Here is an 18128-nt window from a genome sequence, read left to right as displayed (position 1 = left end):
TTCAAGAAACTGGCATAGCACTGATATTAGTATCTAAGAGCACTCCTCTTGATGTGCAGGAGAAAGCTTAAATGTGTCTCTCTGGATACTTAGTGAAGCCAGCAAACAATGTCCCCAGTCTGTGAACAACTGATATGAAGAACCACACCTTCAATTTTCCACGCGGACCATACTTCTCCTCCTCCCACTTTCCTCCCTCCCAACCCAGACAGGTGATTACAGACAAGGAGGCGGTAAAGTTGCTTCAAAATATTTAATACGTGTCAGACACGTAAAGTTACATTTTTATACAAAAATCAAAACAACGAAGGAGAAAATACTGTACAAAAACCTTGTCAGCTCCCCCAACCTTTATACAACAAAGACTGGAGTCACTATCTACAAACCCATAAGGTCTTTCCACTTAGGGCTGCTGTCTGTAAACTTTGTTTCCTTAAACGGTTTTTAAAAGCACTGTGTAGTAGGTCTGATCTAGAGCTTTTAAAAAATAAATCTTTTATCTATAAACTCCGTATTTCCCAGCTTGAACTCCGCCGTGAAGTTCATCAAGCTTCTTCCCTGTCGGGAAGACAAGGACCGCTAACGTTCCCCTTTCCCAGAGCGATCACCGAGTATAAACGTTTCTTCAGGGAGAGAGAAAGGTGGGGAGGGAGAGAAATCACACAAGCCCCTAGTCCGGACGAAATGCCTCTAGTGCGAGGAAATCCTGCGAGGAAGCGCCGCTCCTGGCCCCGGCGCGGTCCTAGCTTTCACGTGAGGGGTCTGTGTGAAGTCCCTTCCTCCCCCGCCAGCCAACGGGGAACTCCCCGGCCCCGGCCTTCCCCGCCGCTTCCTTCTCGGCGCTGCCGGCGGCGGAAAGTCCCTGTCTGCCCCCAACCTCCCAAGCCCAGGGGAAGGGGGGATGCACTCCAGAGACACAAAGTAGTCCTAATTCAACGACACAAACTGACACACACAGACACAAAAGTCCACGATCGTGCTCTTCCGATAAGCCTCACACTCCCCAGTCTCAAGAGGAGACCCGAGAGGCTCCGCACAGCCGGCCGCCAAGCCCGAGGGCAGTCGGTGCCGCCCGGCGGCACCCGGTCTCCTCCTCGCGCTCGGCGCCGACGGCCTCTGGGGCGTCCTCGCAGCCGGAGAGGCCCAGCCCTCACGTCGGGACGCCCGCTGCTCAACCTCTTCCCGCTCGGGGATCCGAGGGCTCAGAAGGCCACGATGGCAGTGCTCCAAGGGTTGATGTCTCTCAGCACCGGCTTATCGCAGCAGATCTGCCCGGGCTCGGCGGCTTCCGGACCGCTCTTCTCTCCCTCCGCTTCCTCCCGGCCGCCCCCGGGGCTTTTCCGTAAAAGTCCCGAAAAGCTGGAACCGAAGATGCTAATGAGGTTGGCCACGTTACCGGTCTCCATCTCCTCCTCCTCCTCCTCCTCCGCGGCCGCCCCCGCCGCCGCCCCGCCCGGCTGCTCTTCTGAGTTCCGGCGGGGTTTCTTGAGCGGGGTCGAGCCGGGAGCCGGGCAGTCCGCGGGGCCGCCGCCCACCCCCTCCGCGCCGCGCTTCCTGGGGCAGACGGGGGGCGGCACAGGGGGCTCGGGCCCGGCGGGGCGCGGCGCGCGGCAGCCGTCCACGCGGGGAGATGCGCTCATCTTGTCCTCGTCCCCCGGGGGGCAGCCGCAGGGGCGGCGCGCTGCCCCAGGTCCCTGGGGGAAGACGTCTGAGCCTCCGGCGGGAACCCCGGCTCCTCCGACCGCCGTCTCTCGCGGTCCCTCCACGCGGCGCCAGGCAGCTTCCGCCGCCTCCGCCTCTCCGCCCTGAAGAGTGTCCCCGGCGCCCGTCACCGTGGCCGCAGGCTCCGCGTCACCCACCCGTGGCACTTCTGGGACGGCAGGAAGCTCCATCTGGGGCTCGGGCTCCGGCCAGGCGGCACAGGCGGCCGGCGGAGGTGGCTCCCCCCACCCCGCGGGTGGCCCGGCCACCGACTCCCCAGGCTGCTGCGGCAGCGCCGGAGCCCCCGGGTGACCGGCCAGGTAGAGGCCGGGGCACGGGTCGCTCAGGTAGACCTGGCGGGCGCTGCGGAGCACCAACGAGACCAGGAGGTTCTTGTGCAGCTTGATGCCGCCGCGCTGGACCCGCGAGTTGTAGATCTTGCCCAGGGAGATGCTGACGATGCGGTGAGCCTCCAGTTTGAACTCCATCCTGCCTCGCCTTCCCAGGGCTGGCGCGGAGGTGAGAGAGTGAGCCCCAACCCACGATCCGAGGCTGAGACGGGAACGATAGGCGTCAACGAGTCCGCCCCGGCGGTGGACTCTGGATCTCTGAAGACTCCGAATAGAAACGGCTCCGGCGACGCGCTCGGTAGCTCTTGCGCCCTCCCCACCTCAGCTTCGCAGCCAGGTTGGGGTCGGGTCGCTAACTGAGGGCAGTCTGGCCTCCGGGCGCCTTATAAAGGCCTCCCGACAGCCAATAGCGAAGGGCCGCCAACCGTTCCGGGGCCGATCGGCGCGCCCTCGTGCGCCTCGCGCGGCCAATCGGAGACCGAGGAGGGGCGCCAGGGCCATTCGAACGTTGGTCCCGCGGAGCAGGCTCTTAAAGGGGGCGACGCGCGCGACCGCTGACCGGCGGGTCGCGGCCAGTGCTCCGAGCGGCGGGGGACCGGATGGCCACGGTGTTGTTTGTACTTAAACTTGCTGGCCTGTGCGCTACTTGCCGCAAGCAAAGCGAACTAAACCATTCGAACTTTCATCCGAGTATGGTGGTGGACTTTGCTCTGCAATAAAGTCCTGATCCTTCTCTGATCAACACTCCTCCCTCCCCCGCCACCGTTTGCAAGGCGTCACACACCCGTAAGCTCCGGGGCAACCCGACAGAAATGGAGATGATGGCAAAACGTGGCACAGGATACCCTTGGATAACAAATAGTGTTACTACAAGATATTTAGCAGATATTAATTTTGGATAAATCCCTTGCCTTCTAGAGTCACATACACTCGTTAGCACCTGTCAATTTTAACACCGAAGAAAGAAAAAGGGAGTTCTAAAAGTTCCAAAGTTTCTGACTGCTTATGAAAGCTTTGTGTCTATGTACAAAGTTTTTGGTTCTCCACTAAAGCTAGCATCTATCACTTTGTTCTCCAGATTCTAGAACCAACACAGTTGTCAGATCAGTTACAATGAAAGGTGGTACACGTTCTCCACAGTGATTTTTCTTCAACAGGACTGACCAGTCCATCCTTGGAAAAATCTAACAAGTTCTAAAAATACAAATAGAGAAGTCCTGTATTCCCATCATGATGTCATAATTTTATTTTGTGTCAAGGTAAAAATATAGGGGAAGAGTGTTCCGGAATTTTCTGGTCAATCAACAACTTAGTCTATTTACTGAGCCTTACAGCACAGGGTTGTCCAGGGTCCTAGACTGGGTTCCTGGAGAGTCAGTTTGAGTTAGTCCAACCTAAGCTCCACCACAAACCTGCCTGATGACTCTGGTAAATAACCTTAGGATGCTTTAATTTATCCAACTCTAAAAAGGAGAAATCACATACACATCTGCTGTATTATGCAGCATCTTCTGATAAATGACAACTCTCAGCAACAATCTGAGTTATAAAACTAAGCACAGTTTTCTTGGAGTCCACGTGGAACACTGGCCTGATCTTGTATCAGGGTTTGGCCAAGTAGTGTATTTAGTTAGGAAAAATATTAGTGAAAGGTGGGCTTGATTATGGCTAATTCATAATCAGGAGGCCCCCAAAGGATGTGATGGCTCAGTAATTATCTATTCCCCCAACTTAATGACGATAACAGACACCAGTTCATGGGACCCAGAATTTCTCCCCTCTAGGAATCTTCAGCTCGAGTAAAGAAGGAGATAAAATAACAACACAAGTAATTACAAAAGCAAGCCATGTGTTTTGAGTAATAACATGAGAAATTTTTTCTTCTGTTTTCTCTTTCTTTGAGAGCTGGCCGTCACTATAAAACACTAAGAGCTCAGGCTCTGAAGACAAGCTTCCTGAGTTGGAATCCCAGCTTTACTTTTTACTTGCTGTGTGACCTTTGGAAAATTACTTCACTTCTCTGAATTGGAAAATTACTTCACTTGTCTTGGACTTTTTTATCTTAAAATAGAGATGATAATAATAGTGTCTACCTCTTAGAGCTTTTGTGAGGAGAAAACAAGGTAACACATTCAAAGCTCTTAGAACAGCCTGACATATAATAAACTAGCAATGGACGCCAGCTATTAGAACACATCACTCCTCACATGACTTGGGGTGGAAAAACAGGCTGGGGAAAGCAGGAACATAGATGGGAGAAAGAAGTTGTATTTGAGGTGGGTGTTGAAAAACCCTGAGGTGGGCTCCACAAGTTCCAACCAGCAGGAGCAACAGAGTCCATTGTAGGGAACACCTCATTTGGCAGAGATGCCAGGCACCTATAGTAAGTGGAAAAGACTGTGAATAGAAGCTGCGGTTACATGGTAGTGGGTTGTGGATGCCTCAGTGAGGAGATGGGGCTTCCTACAGGGAACTACTAAAAGTTGTTGAGTAAGAGAACGTCAGAATGCATTCTAGAACGGTCAGTACACTTAATTACCACTTAATTATAAAGGGGACCACTTAATTATAAAGCTCTTGCGGGAGTTTAGGCAAAGAGTAATAAAGGTCTGAACCAGGTGGAGGTAGCAAGAATGAAAAAGCCGAGAGACAAAAGGAACTTTAGTGATGATATGGGATGCCTTCACCCACCCAAACAGGTCACTGATAGAGCAAGCCTCGGGGGAAGACTTCCAGACCCACCTGAGCTGGGCATTGCTCCATCCTCCATGGTGGAAGCAGACTCCTTCATCACTGTCTTCATTACTTTCTCCTGTCATGCCCAGGGCCCCTCCCAAACTGTGCTCTCATCAAAGGCAGGAGCCCATCTCATATTTGTAGCCAGGAGATAGTGAAAATATTTAACAACTGTAGGATACAGGCACTGACCATCAGGACAGAGTCCTGGAGGCCTTTACAGTGCTGCGGGCTATGGGCAGGCTCCTACAGGAGGGGCTGCATGGCCTGGAAGGGGGGCACTCAAGAGATTCTGCCAACTGGCATGGAAGCATTTCAAGGTTTTAACACTTGGGATGGCCATACCAGGTGCATACTGAGTGGTTATGCACTTGAACTAATGAATCCCTAATAATGATATTGTCTACCAGGCACTGAGCTAATCACATATAGGCATTATGTATCATCCTTATAAAGTTCTGAAAGTCCACGTCATTATCTCCATCTACAGGTGACGAAACTAGGACTCTGAAAGGTTAAGTAATTTACAGCTGTAGGTGGAGAGGGTGGGCTTCAACTCCGAACCTATTTAACTCTAAAGCTCGAGTGTGGGGTTCTGGGGCTAGATTGCCTTGTTCCACTTTTTACCTGTTGTGTGACCTTTGGAAAGTTATTTCACATCTAGGTGAAATAAGAAAATTATGGGGCTTCCCTGGTGGCGCAGTGGTTAAGAATCTGCCTGCCAATGCAGGGGACACGGGTTCGAGCCCTGGTCCGGGAAGATCCCACATGCCCCGGAGCAACTAAGCCTGTGTGCCACAACTACTGAGCCTGCACTCTAGAACCCGTGAGCCACAACTACTGAGCCCATGTGCTGCAAGTACTGAAGCCCGCATGCCTAGAGCCTGTGCTCCGCAACAAGAGAAGCCACCACAATGAGAAGCCCGCACCCGCAACAAAGAGTAGCCCCCACTCGCTGCAACTAGAGAAAGCCTGCGTGCAGCAGCAAAGACTCAACGCAGCCAAAAATAAATTTTAAAAAAAAAGACAAAATCTGTGTTTTAGGGGGAAAAAAAAAAGAAAATTATGTTTTGTAACACGGGCAAGTTATTTCATCTTTCTGTGCCTCAGTCACCTATTGTGTAAAATGGGAATCATAAGAATACCTACAGTGTTTAGTACAGTTCCTAGTGCCATTAAAACATTTATTTATCGTGACTGTTATTATTATACCAGTGCCTAGCTCAGTACTAAGCACATAGTAGGTGTGCTGTTAGCATTTGTTGAATTTTGAATGCTTTTTCTACTATACCAAGTAATAGATGGTCAATAGATGTTTGCTGACTTGAAACTGAGCCTGATTGCTCTTATTATCAGGAGTTCCTCTAATCCTGAGAACAAAACAGAACCTTGAGAACTCATCTCTGGAGGACCTAGGCTCTCATGATCAGCAAGCTTCACCTCCACCTATCGGAAAAAAAAGGGAAAGTATAGAATGTACTCTTCTAAGCTTTAGAAAGCAGAGTTAGAATTTGCCGTCATCAATCTTTAGGATTCTCTCAGTTAAAAAAAAAGTTGGTAGCACGATGAGACACACTGGGGGTATCAGAAGGACAGAGGAAGCAGCTGCTCTGGAAGAAGTGGCCAGAGGATGTCCATCAAGTCTGTCCTGCCCTTCCACGCCCCATCTTCTCCCCTGGGGCACGAGCAGATTAGCGCGCTGAGTGCTGGCCACGGCTGTCCCCACTCAGGCACTGTCTAGGCTCTGGCCTGAGGATTCCTTTTAACACAGGGCCTGTCTGCCCACTGCTGTTGACTTTCTCGTTTGCATGACGAATTGAAGACTAAGTATTACTATCAGATGATTACAGAGCTTATATTGCCTTAAATGGAGTCTAGTCTGTGTAAGAACAATGCAAACCCACTATGGATCATGCACACAATAGCTCTGTGAGAAGTAACCATCGGTGAGAAGTGGGTGAGTGAAATAACGTTCTGTCCTACCTTTCAATGTTAGGACATTTGGAAATTCATTTTGGTCAAAGTTGCTTATGTAAGTGAATAATCATTTGCATGGCATCCTGAGTTCTTCAGGAGGAAAGCTCCACAGAAATATATTATAAGCACTTTTATGTAAATAATAGTCCTCTTGCTCTTCTGAGAACAGGCAAATCCACCTTTCAAATTTTTCTCTCTCGCTATTCTGGCATATTTTACATCTTTTTTTTTCTCTTGGCGGCTTGACAACTATAGAATTTCTTTATCGTCAAAGAGCATTTGGGGCTTCCCTGGTGGCGCAGTGGTTAAGAATCCACCTACCAGTGCAAGGGACACGGGTTCGAGCCCTGGTCTGGGAAGATCCCACATGCCACATCCGGCGAGCAACTAAGCCCGTGAGCCACACCTCCTGAGCCCACGTGCCATAACTACCGAAGCCCGTGCGCCTAGAGCCCGTGCTCCACAACAAGAGAAGCCACCACGATGATAAGCCCACACAGAAGCCCCTGCTCACCACAACTAGAGAAAGCCCGCACGCAGCAACGAAGTCACCCAAAGCAGCCAAAAATAAAAAAAATAAAACAAATTTAAAAAAAAATAGCGTTCAACTAGGGGTGGGCACCAAAACCTGCCTTTTTTTTCTCCTCCCCGTTTCCCTTCCAAAACTGTTACAGCCCCACCCTCTGTCTTGTCCTAAAGTTTGTATGTTGGTTCAGAGAAACTTAGGATGTTTTTATGATCATCTTTGTCATACCTCATCTCCTTTAATACTCCGAAGAAAAACAAATTCCCTCAATAAGTAGAGCATTCAAACTCATTAAAATGAGCATGGTACCCTCTCAAGCCACAGAATGAAAAAACACCACTACAGAAGACCCTAGACCTGCACTGTTCAATACTGTAGCCCCTAGGCCAATGTGGCTAGTGCAACTGATGAACTGAATTTTACATTTTATTTCATTCAAATCTAAAAACTGAAACAACATAAAATCCTTTTACTGAAACCCAGCTTGTGTCATATTTTTGAGGTTTGAATGGTTAGCATCCAAACTGATGCTGTAGTTGTAAAACACATAGCAGATTTCAAAGACTTAGTATCAAAAAGAGAATGTAAAATATCTCATTAATGTTTTTAAGAATGGTTACATGTTGAAATGATAACATTTTGAATATGTTGGGTTAAATAAAATTATTAAAATTAATTTAACCCGTTTCTTTTTACATATGTGGCTCTAATTATATTTCTATTGGACAGCACTGCCCTAGGGATAATAAAGGGATAGGGAGGTGTGGACATATAAATATGTATGAGCATATTGTGAGCAATTAACAAATGTCCTTGATTGGTGAAGAGGGAGAGCAAAGGAAAGACAGAGTGAAAAGGAAGTGAAACATGAAACACTTAGATGGTTGTAGAGGTGAGGAGAAAATCAAAGAAAAATGTAAAAAACAGAGCTAATTGGCCAGAAGAAAGTTCTTTCTAGAACTGAGAAGTAGCCACAAAGTTAGAGAAGCCCAATTCTACGTATCTGAATGTGATAACACATAAATTATCACAATATTATTTTAAAATCCAAAATACAAGCATGCACACAAATTTCAGAGAGGAAAGCCTACTCACTTGGACAGCCTCATTCTCAGGCGTTCTTAGGGTGCATTGATTCTTTTCAATTCTGAAGTCCACCTGGAATTGCAGGACCATTTGTTTTCAATGGGCCATTTTCCTGCACAAAAACCTTCAGTGGTTCCCCATGACCTTTATGGCAAAAATCCAACCCTCTGGCCTGGTCTTCAGAGTACTACATACATTGTTAAAAACAAACAGCCTGGAATGGAATGGGGGAACAGAGCCTGGCTTCTTACCAGCTGTGCATGGGCAGATTTGCAGGTGGTCCTTGTCTTGTAAAATTGGGCAGTTGGACTAAATCAGTGGTCCTCAGAAGATGGCTGCATATTAGAATCACCTGGGGAGCCTTAAATATCGAGTCTCCCAGACCTCACCCCAGATGACTCAAAATCAGAATCTCTGGGGTGAGACCCAGGCAGTGGATTTTTTAAAGCTCTGTAGGTGATTACAATGTGCAGCCACGTTTCAGAACCAGTGGCCTAGCTGATTGTTTTAAGATCATTTCAGGTCCAGAATTCTATGATTCAATGAATCTAGGCAAGTCTTTCCAACCTTTCTACTACCCTGAGCAACATAAATGCCCCACCTCTTCCTCAGCTGGACAGGTCTAATCAAAAGTATATGTCTCATCTGCTGCTTCCTCAACAGAATGCACTCTCCCCTCCTGCCCAAACGCTGCACCACCATTTCCTCCAGGAAGCCTTCCATGCCCACTGGTATTTACAATGTGTTCACTTGGGCACACACACTCTCATAACCTAACATTCATTTGTTACTTAAAACCACAATACCACTTGTTATCTTATGATACCCTTATGTTTTTGTTTTGTATTTTATTTACTCACATGTTATTTAACTTTGATGTGGACATATTTATTTCCCAATAACAATATAAAGTGCTGAGAGGTGCTCCATTACACTTTTTTGCATCCTGTTTCCACTACACCCAGAACCCTGAGTATCGCTATGTACATATCAAGGGATCAGTAACTATTTGATAAACCAATTAATGGGTTCCCAAAATTTGAGGCTAACATATTTGAACACAGCCAACTAGAAGGGGGAAAAAAGAGTACTTGACAAATTATTCTAGTGGCAACAACCAAACTATCACCACAAATGCGTTTTATCTTACCCTGGCTCATAATTATTCATGACACTAAGCTCTACCATTTCCCTATAAAAGCCATTTTTCACATAAAATAAGGGGTTTTTTTTTTGATAGACGGTTTGCTTTTGTTGCCATGCTATTTACAAATATGTGACACTATTACTAAGAGAGTAGTTGCTTGCCTACTCTGTTCTAATTAAACATTACTGGTTATGATGTACTGAAAACCCTACTGGCTATCAGCACCTCATTTATGGGCAAGCGATATCTCTTTCAGCCAATAAGAAAGTCTTGCCTCATCTCCCCACTCCCCTTCTAATTGCTGTAGCTAATGGAACAAATTCTAATTCATCAGTCAAGTCCATTTTAGATCAACACAACTGATCTAAATTTCAACATGAATGCTCATTCAGTTAGAAAACCCTAAATCACTAACCCATCTCATGCTCATTTTGACTAAGCAAATTCTGAGTAAGTATTTATACAGACACCTCCTCCAGTGTAAAAGGAAGTTTCAGATCTGCTGTCTAACCAGGAGCTAGTGTGTGGATTAGCAGATTTATGTTTATAAGGCAGTCTGAGCTCTTTTGAGGGAAAACGATTGTAAAATAGGCAGCACTCTCATATCCATCCCCTGAACCATTATCACTTATAAATTTCTCTGAGTTCAGCTCCTTTCTTACTGAAATAATTCCTTTTGGCATTCCCGGAAAATACCAAAAAGATCATTGTGAAAAAAACAAGTGTTCTTTAAAAGTCAAGTAAGTCTACACATCATTCTTAGGAGAATTGGTCAAGGAAGAAAAAACAGTTATAAAATGTTTTCGTGGCATTGCCCTTTTAAGAAGTGTAACATTTTGGTTCCCAGTCTTTTCGTCCCCTTTCCTAGTAGGCTGATGCAATGCTTAGGAAGTTTCAGAGTCACGTGGGGGACCCTGCCTGAGGTCAGAGTCCTGAGGAGCCCTTTCTCAGTGTGGGTCATTTTCTGTTTGATTTTGAATTTGTCCACGCTGTGATGGAGTAAGTGCGTGTCGCCGTGGGTGTTCTGATTAGTGTGCCTGGGTAGAATTGTTTTCCAGTGTGTCAGTGGGTGCTGGCCGGGGTGGGGGGATCTGCTTAGTCATTTTGGCCGCAGTGGTTTGAATAAATGCTGTGGTCCCACTGGATGGCAGAGCCCCTGATGTCTCTTTTGTTGTGATGGGATTTATGTTTGGGGTTTTTTTGCTTGTTTGTTTGGGTTTTTTTTGTTTGTGTGTTTGTTTTGAGGCTTGTAAATGATTTTAAAACTACTTTGGTTCTTGGGCCAATATTATGTTTATGTGTTTCCAGTTGGCTAGAAGAATTAGTTTTTTTTTTTAAACATTAGTTTGTGTGCTTTTGCTTGAGGCGGAAAGGAAGCCAGTTATCCCACCCCCACCCCCACCCCCACCACGGCCCTACCCGTACCCACCCCTCCCCCGCTTTGGGAGAGTAAAATAGAATGAAGGAAGGGGTATGGCTTTGTTCTTTTTTTTTTTCCTTCCCTGAGATCTAACTAGACTGGATGGTTTTGACAAACAATTAACAATCCTTCCCACTCAGCTGCTGTTACCCAAAATAGCATCTCCTTGGCTGCTAGGGTAGATGGGAGCCTTCAGGGGAGGAAGACACAAAGGTGCCCTCTTTAGGAAGCCTGAATCTCTGTGAGATCTTGAAGGCAGAGGGGGAAGCCCAGGGGATTAAATTAGCAGGCAGCCCAGGCTCCACCTGGAAGGGAAATAGATAATAGGCTTTAAAGACAGGAAACAGCTTGTGCTCCAAAATAATAATTTTCGAAAGCAACACATGATGGATGCTGGGAAGGTTTTCTCCCCACCGCACACCCCCAGTTCATAATTTTGAAACAAAATCTCCGTTTAAGATGCGATTCAGTGAGTCAAGTCTTCTGGTATTCCTGTAATTCTGCTCCCACCTCGCCCCCGTGTTGGGAAAGACCGTTCCAGCCAGGTTTTTTCTAAACCTGACTCTCAGTTACAGAAATTGCTCAACAGCAGGTCTGGAGAGATCTGATTAGGGCTGGTGTTGCTATTTTTTTCTCTTTTTTCTTCTCTGCCTTGTCCTCTTTCTTTTTTCTCTTTTCCTTTTTCTGCTCTCTCAGCCTGCCATTTTTACCTCTTCCTCTTGCTTTTTTTCTGAAAGACGGCATCTCACACTCCCACATGTCAATTTGTTCTGCCAGCCAGGGCTCTCTGGGGTCCTGAAATGTCTCCTGTCATGAGAAGGGATGTGGATGGGAAGAGAAAGCACACGATGCAGTAAACAAAGGGAACAGACCAGCGACCTGACTTCGAGAAGGTCGGGAGCCTGAAGGTAAAGGAGGGAGGTGGAGAAACTGAAGGACCAAATATGCCCCCAAAGGATTAAAAGATTAAACATATCAAATTGGATTCTAGGTTTTGCTGTTTTTAAATTTCCTTGAAAATATACCCAAAGGGAATTAAAGCAGCTATCAAAAACAGAAACCTGGTCCATGAATTAACTCACAATGAGCCTCAGCTGCTAGAAACCATGGGCTTGGTTCCTTTTGCATTGAGTACATGCTTCCACTCTAACAATAACATTCTGGCTCATGGTCTGATCATACAACCATGTCCCTCTGGACTGGGACTTCCCTGAGGGCAGCAGATAGGTGTACATCCTTAGTGCCTAGCACAGCACTTGGTCCAAAGGAGACAACAGAATGTTGGAAGTGTTGGGGTGAGTGGATAGATGGATGGATGGGAGAATATATAGTAGAGGAAGACACTTAGAATACTCATAAATTATCTCTTTTTCTCCTGATATTTTAGAAAAGGGAATATACAATTGGCAAACTCTTCTAACAGATAAACAAAATAGAGAAGTGATATGATTCACTTTGATGTTCCAACAAGAGTTGTTCCTAATATATCCTCTTCAGCACCTACCACTGTACATGGCATGCACAGGGTTACACTCAGCACATGTTTGTTGAATTAATGATTTAGAAAGGAGAAAAACAGTTATCCTTCCTTGAGGGCAAGTTTTCCCGGAAAGAGAATGGAGGAGCGGTATATAGCGCCACAAATGTAAAGTGTTTTATGACATTATCTTTCCCAACTTTGACTTTGTGAAACATCTTAAAGAAGAAAAATACCTCATGAAGAGAATGGATATTTTGGAGACCAGAGAAGGGCTTTCAGAGTAAAGAGAGTAATGGGTGTGTGTATGTGCTGTACTATTTCCAAAGGACCCTCCCACAAAGTCGTCTGTGGCTGACTCAAATGTTAGACGTTAGGATCCAGAGATGCTTTCATTCTTTTTGTTTTGGCAAGGACTCTGCATGGTAGAGGGATGTTAATTAGAGAGCAAGGTTGGTGGCAGAATAGCAGTCAGAATACTTGCAGCCCCGAGAGCATGACTTCTGCCCTGACCCAAATTGGGGTTGGAGAAAGGCTGTGTGAATCCATGAAGGACCGCTATGATGCTAAACAAGTACATGATTATGCTGATATATAACCAACATTTGGTAAAACAACAAGGTAACTCAACCTGGGATTTATCACTCATCTAGCTTTAGGTCATTCATTTTCAATTCCTCTCCCACTCCCCAAGTCCTGCAAAAAACAACAAAAAGCATAGGAGGGCTGAGATTTACATAGGCCAGGAGCTTTACCAAGCTCTGAACACAGAATATGCCTGGGAGGTTTTAGAATGGGCAGTTAATTGGTTGGCTCCGGAAAGTGTTAACCCTGAGCAAAGCTGTGTTACTATCTCATTAGCACATTAATTCTACTGACTATTCTCTGCAGTCCTGTCTCACTTAATATCCTGGGCATTTCTGGAGGTGGTTTTACAATATCAAGTTGTATTGACTAGAATTTCAAACTAAGACTATTGGCTCGAAAGCCCTCGTTTATGAACACTGTAGATTAACAAAAGATAAGGGAGTAAGTATGTGCCTGAAATACTGAGCCTGGTTCTTTTCTCTGCTCAGAAAACCTGTGGTTGGCCTGAGCATCATCATGGTTCCTGGCGTCTCCTGTGAGCACACAGTGAGCGGTGAGCAGCGTTCCAACCCACCAGCTGTGCGGGAAATGGTCTCTGGGACCAGTGAAGGATTTGACGTCCCCGCCCCCATATCCACACACCCACCACCACTCTCCCTATGGAACAGAGTGGGCACACTTAAGATATCACATTCGCCCCAGAGTCTTCTCCAGTCCTTCAAGTTGAAGTTCATTCCCGCATGGATTTTTCATGTCACTTATTTTTGCATGTATTTTCTAGAATTTTCCACATACATGTCTTTCTACTTGATTATAAAATGGTTCAAGATAGGGACCTTTTTTCAACCTCTGTCTCTCCAGTAGAAACCAGCCTACTGTCTTGTATCTAATAGGCACCCCACAAACATCTGTTGCTTTGAAGTTTTGAGAGAGAGCAGGGGATAGTGGAGAGAACACTGGATGAGGAATTAGATTCTCCCGGGGTTCTGCCACTAGCCAGTCAGATGACCCTGAGCAAGCTGTGGGACTTCACAGTTCACAAGATCCTAATCTGTGAAATGATGAGGTTCATCTAAGGTCCCTTCGAACTCCAACACACTAGAAAAAGAGGAACGAAAAAGACTTTGTGTAGCCCAATTTTATTTGCCACGTTAGTGGCAGTGGAGAAATATTTTAAGGAAAAAGGAGTTGAGATGTTTCTTAAATGTTTCCAGGGTTTATTAAAATCTCTGCAGTTTGGGCTCTAAACCAACAAAATATAAGAGGACAGAAACAGCCATCACAACATTCTAGTTAACTCTTAAAAAAAAACTATTTGATGTCATTTATCCAATGAAGATGCTCTGTCCACTTGTACTGGGCCCTAGACTGGGCCCTGGGAACACCTGGATGAGTTTGGCCCCATCCAGACCCAACATCACAGAATACACTTTCTTTGTTGAAATCTCCTTCCTTGGCTTCTGGGATGTCACCGTGTAGCATTCTGAGCTGATCAAAAAAGTCATTAGGGATAAAGTGAACAGAGGATGTGTTTAATGTATTCTTTTTATTTGTTCATTCAACAGCTATTTTTTGAACACTACTATGTGCCAGCTACTGTCCTGGGTGCTAGAGATACCTCAGTGGACAACACAGACACGTGCGGTGCCCTAGCACACTTCGGGGGCAGATGCTGCTTCATTAAGGGTTGGATGATAGCTGGAGCTCTTCCACTCACTCCCATCTTTCTGTACCTTATCCTCTTCTGCAACTAGTAGAAGAAAAAGTAGCTCAAGCCTCTTTCTCTGACACCGTGAGCCTTGGTCCTCAGTGCTCCCCTTGCCTCCCCCCCGCCCTTCATCACAGAATTACCTTTGCCCTCTTGGATCCCACCTTTGTCCTTGCACGTAGTCCTGTTGTAGGACTGATCACGATGAATTTCTATTGTATTCTTACCTGTCTGTCTCCCCTACAAGGAGGTGAGCTGCATCACACCTAACCACACATGTGGATCAATTCCATGAGGAACGGCCCCTAAGGAACTATGCAGTTAACTGAATTTCAGTCATTAGGTTGACCAGTACAGTCATAACGGAAAGCATTAGTCACACCCCTTAGGTCACTAAGAGCCCCAGAAAACAGGTGATGTACCAGACTCAAGGTACAGCTGTGAACAAGTAGAAAACGGCCGCTGCAAGGGAACCAGCTTGATAACCCGACAATCCGAATGGCTGAAGTATAATCAGTCTTAAGAGGTAGCCCCCCTGCCTCTGCAAAAAGAGGCTTAACATCCAAATCATCTTGAGCTGCTCACCACCAAGTGATGAGCATTTCTGGCCACATAGGTCGATGATGCTTACCTTACGTTATGTGGGGACACCTTCAAATTGTAAAAGTTGGTAGCAGGATCCCGGCACCAAATACCTTACGCTTTTTCTTCTACAGGGTTTTAAAACAGTGGAAACGCTCCCAACACTCCCCAAACAAATTATTTTAATATTACAATATGAAATTACCAAACTCTAATAAGACAGCCTTTTCAGATTATTCCATTGTTAACAGGTCCCCTTAAATATCTTAGTTTACAATCTGATTGCAAATGAAATGGGATTTTTCTAAAAAGGAGTTTTGGGGTAGCTGTGATAACAGGCACAGATCACTTTAACAAGCTAGAACTATCAGACTGTTCTATTATTTGGCCAATCTTTACATGGAACTAGTCTCATATAAGCCAGATAATTACAAGTATCATAAAAGAAATGAGTTGCTGCATTGTCCTTCAGTTAAAAGAAATATTTTATTTGTAAATAATTAGAGATTTCACAGGAAAGTGCAAAGATAGTACAGAGAGGTCCCAGGTACCCTTCACCAAGTTTCTTCCATGGTTACAGTTTACATAATTATGGTACAATATCAAAACCAAGAAACTGACACTGATACAGTATGTGCCTATAGTTCTATGCAATTTTTTCTTAGTCCCCTAATATATATATAGATATACTTTTAAATTTTATTTTATTTATTTACTTTTTATACAGCAGGTTCTTATTAGTTACCTATTTTATACATATTAGTGTATACATGTCAATCCCAATCTCCCAAGTCATCACACCACCATCCCCACCCCGCCACTGCTTCCCCCCTTGGTGTCCATACGTTAGTTCTCTACATCTGTGTCTCTATTTCTGCCCTGCAAACCAGTTCATCTGTACCATTTTTCTAAGTTCCACATATACACGTTAATATACGGTATTTGTTTTTCTCTTTCTGACTTCACTCTGTATGACAGTCTCTAGGTCCATCCATGTCTCTACAAATGACCCAATTTTGTTCCTTTTTATGGCTGAGTAATATTCCACTGTATATATGTACCACATCTTCTTTAACCATTTGGCTGTCAGTGGGCATTTAGCTTGCTTCCATGACCCGGCTATTGTAAATAGTGCTGCAATGAACATTGGGGTGCATGTGTCTTTTTGAATTATGGTTTTCTCTGGGTATATGCCCAGGAGTGGGATTGCTGGGTCATATGGTAATTCTATTTTTAGTTTTTTAAGGACCCTCCATACTGTTCTCCATAGTGGCTGTATCAATTTACATTCCCACCAACAGTTCCCTTTTCTCCACACCCTCTCCAGCATTTGTTGTTTGTAGATTTTCTGATGATACCCATTCTAACCGGTGTGAGGTGATACCTTATTGTAGTTTTGATTTGCATTTCTCTAATAATTAGTGCTGTTGAGCAGATTTTCATGTGCCTCTTGGCCATCTGTATGTCTTCTTTGGAGAAATGTCTATTTAGGTCTTCTGTCCATTTTTTGATTGGGTTGTTTGTTTTTTTAATATTGAGCTGCATCAGTTCTGTGTCATTTTATCACATGTGTAGATTTGTGTGACCACCACTGCAATCAGGATACAGGTGTACCATCTCTCACATGCTACCCCTTTATAATCACACCCAGCCTTTTCTCCGCAACCATCCCTAACCTTGGCACTACTAATCTGTTTTCCATCTCTCAAAATTTTGTCATTTTGAGAGTGTTATAGAAATGGAATTATGTAGTATGTGACCTTTTGAAATTGGCTTTTTTCAACCAGCATAATGCCCTTGAGATTCATCCAAATTGTTGCATGTGTAAAGAGTTTATTCTCTTTTATTGCTGAGTAATATTCCATAGCATGGGTGTACCATTGTTTTATGGAGGGACATTTTGGTTGTTTTCCATTTCTAGCTATTACAAATAAAGCTGCAATGAGCAATGTGTACAGATTTTTATGTAGACATAAGTTGTCATTTCTCTGGAGTAAATTATCAGGAGTATAATTTCTGGATAACCATATACTTAGTTTTTAAAGAAATGGCCAAACTATTTTCCAGAATGCTCTTAGCATTCTGTGTTCCTGCAAACAATGGATGAGTGATCTAGTTTCTCTGCATCCTCGCCAGCATTTGGTGTTGTCACTACTTTTTATTTTAGCTGTTCTTATAGGTATGTAGTGATATCTGTGGTCTTAATTTGCATTTCCCTAATGACTAGTGACGTTATGTTATAAAGATATGAAGTTTGTAATTAGTTTTAGATTTTCCTTTGGCAAATCATTTTACTCTCTCCAAGCCTCAATTTTCTCATCTGTAAAATGAGAGAATTTAACTATATAACCCCTAAATGACCTCCCAGTTCAAAAATTCTGTGTATCACTGGATCTACCTTGGGTGAGTTTGTTTGCAAGATGAGGAGCTTTTTAAATTTTCCCTTTGTGCCTCAGCTATTGCCATCTGCCAACAATTGCCAAAGAATGAATCTTATCCATGGGCTTTACTGACATTTCCATGAAATGTGTGACAGCTCCCTATGTGTTTCATTTGGCCCTATTCAGCATTTAAGTCACATCATCAAAGCCTGAGCAAAAAGATCCAGCCTTTCACAATTTATAAGGGACTTTATTAGTTTCTGATACATTGTAAAGTTGTTTTTATTCATTTGTTCCGGAGGTTCACTATGGAACGTAGTTTAGGGTAGATGATACTTTATAATTTCCATCAAGCATCGACTGAGTGCCTACTGTGTGCAGATAGGGTGATGTACTGGAAAGAGCACAGCTGTATATGGAGAAGGACTTGGGTTTGAATCATGCCTCTG

The 18128-nt window shown here is 44.8% G+C and overlaps 1 protein-coding gene and 1 long non-coding RNA gene across 2 annotated transcripts; one reads left to right on the top strand and one right to left on the bottom strand.

The window, feature by feature from the left end:
* Window positions 1-239: 239 nt before the first annotated feature.
* Window positions 240-2395, bottom strand: IER5 (immediate early response 5). Its single transcript, XM_059903888.1, has one exon. It carries the CDS (start codon window positions 2187-2189, stop codon window positions 1203-1205), a length of 987 nt encoding a protein of 328 aa, XP_059759871.1. The 5' UTR covers window positions 2190-2395; the 3' UTR covers window positions 240-1202.
* Window positions 2396-10459: 8064 nt separating this feature from the next.
* Window positions 10460-17490, top strand: LOC132353030 (uncharacterized). Its single transcript, XR_009498938.1, has 4 exons — window positions 10460-10522; window positions 11721-11851; window positions 13497-13561; window positions 14574-17490. It is a non-coding gene; the product is annotated as an uncharacterized LOC132353030 (long non-coding RNA).
* Window positions 17491-18128: the final 638 nt, after the last annotated feature.

This window comes from Balaenoptera ricei, chromosome 1 (assembly GCF_028023285.1).
Source record: "Balaenoptera ricei isolate mBalRic1 chromosome 1, mBalRic1.hap2, whole genome shotgun sequence".
In the NCBI taxonomy this organism is placed as follows: domain Eukaryota; kingdom Metazoa; phylum Chordata; class Mammalia; order Artiodactyla; family Balaenopteridae; genus Balaenoptera; species Balaenoptera ricei.
Note: the sequence above shows the minus strand (reverse complement) of the source record. Positions and strands in the feature narration are given on the sequence as shown.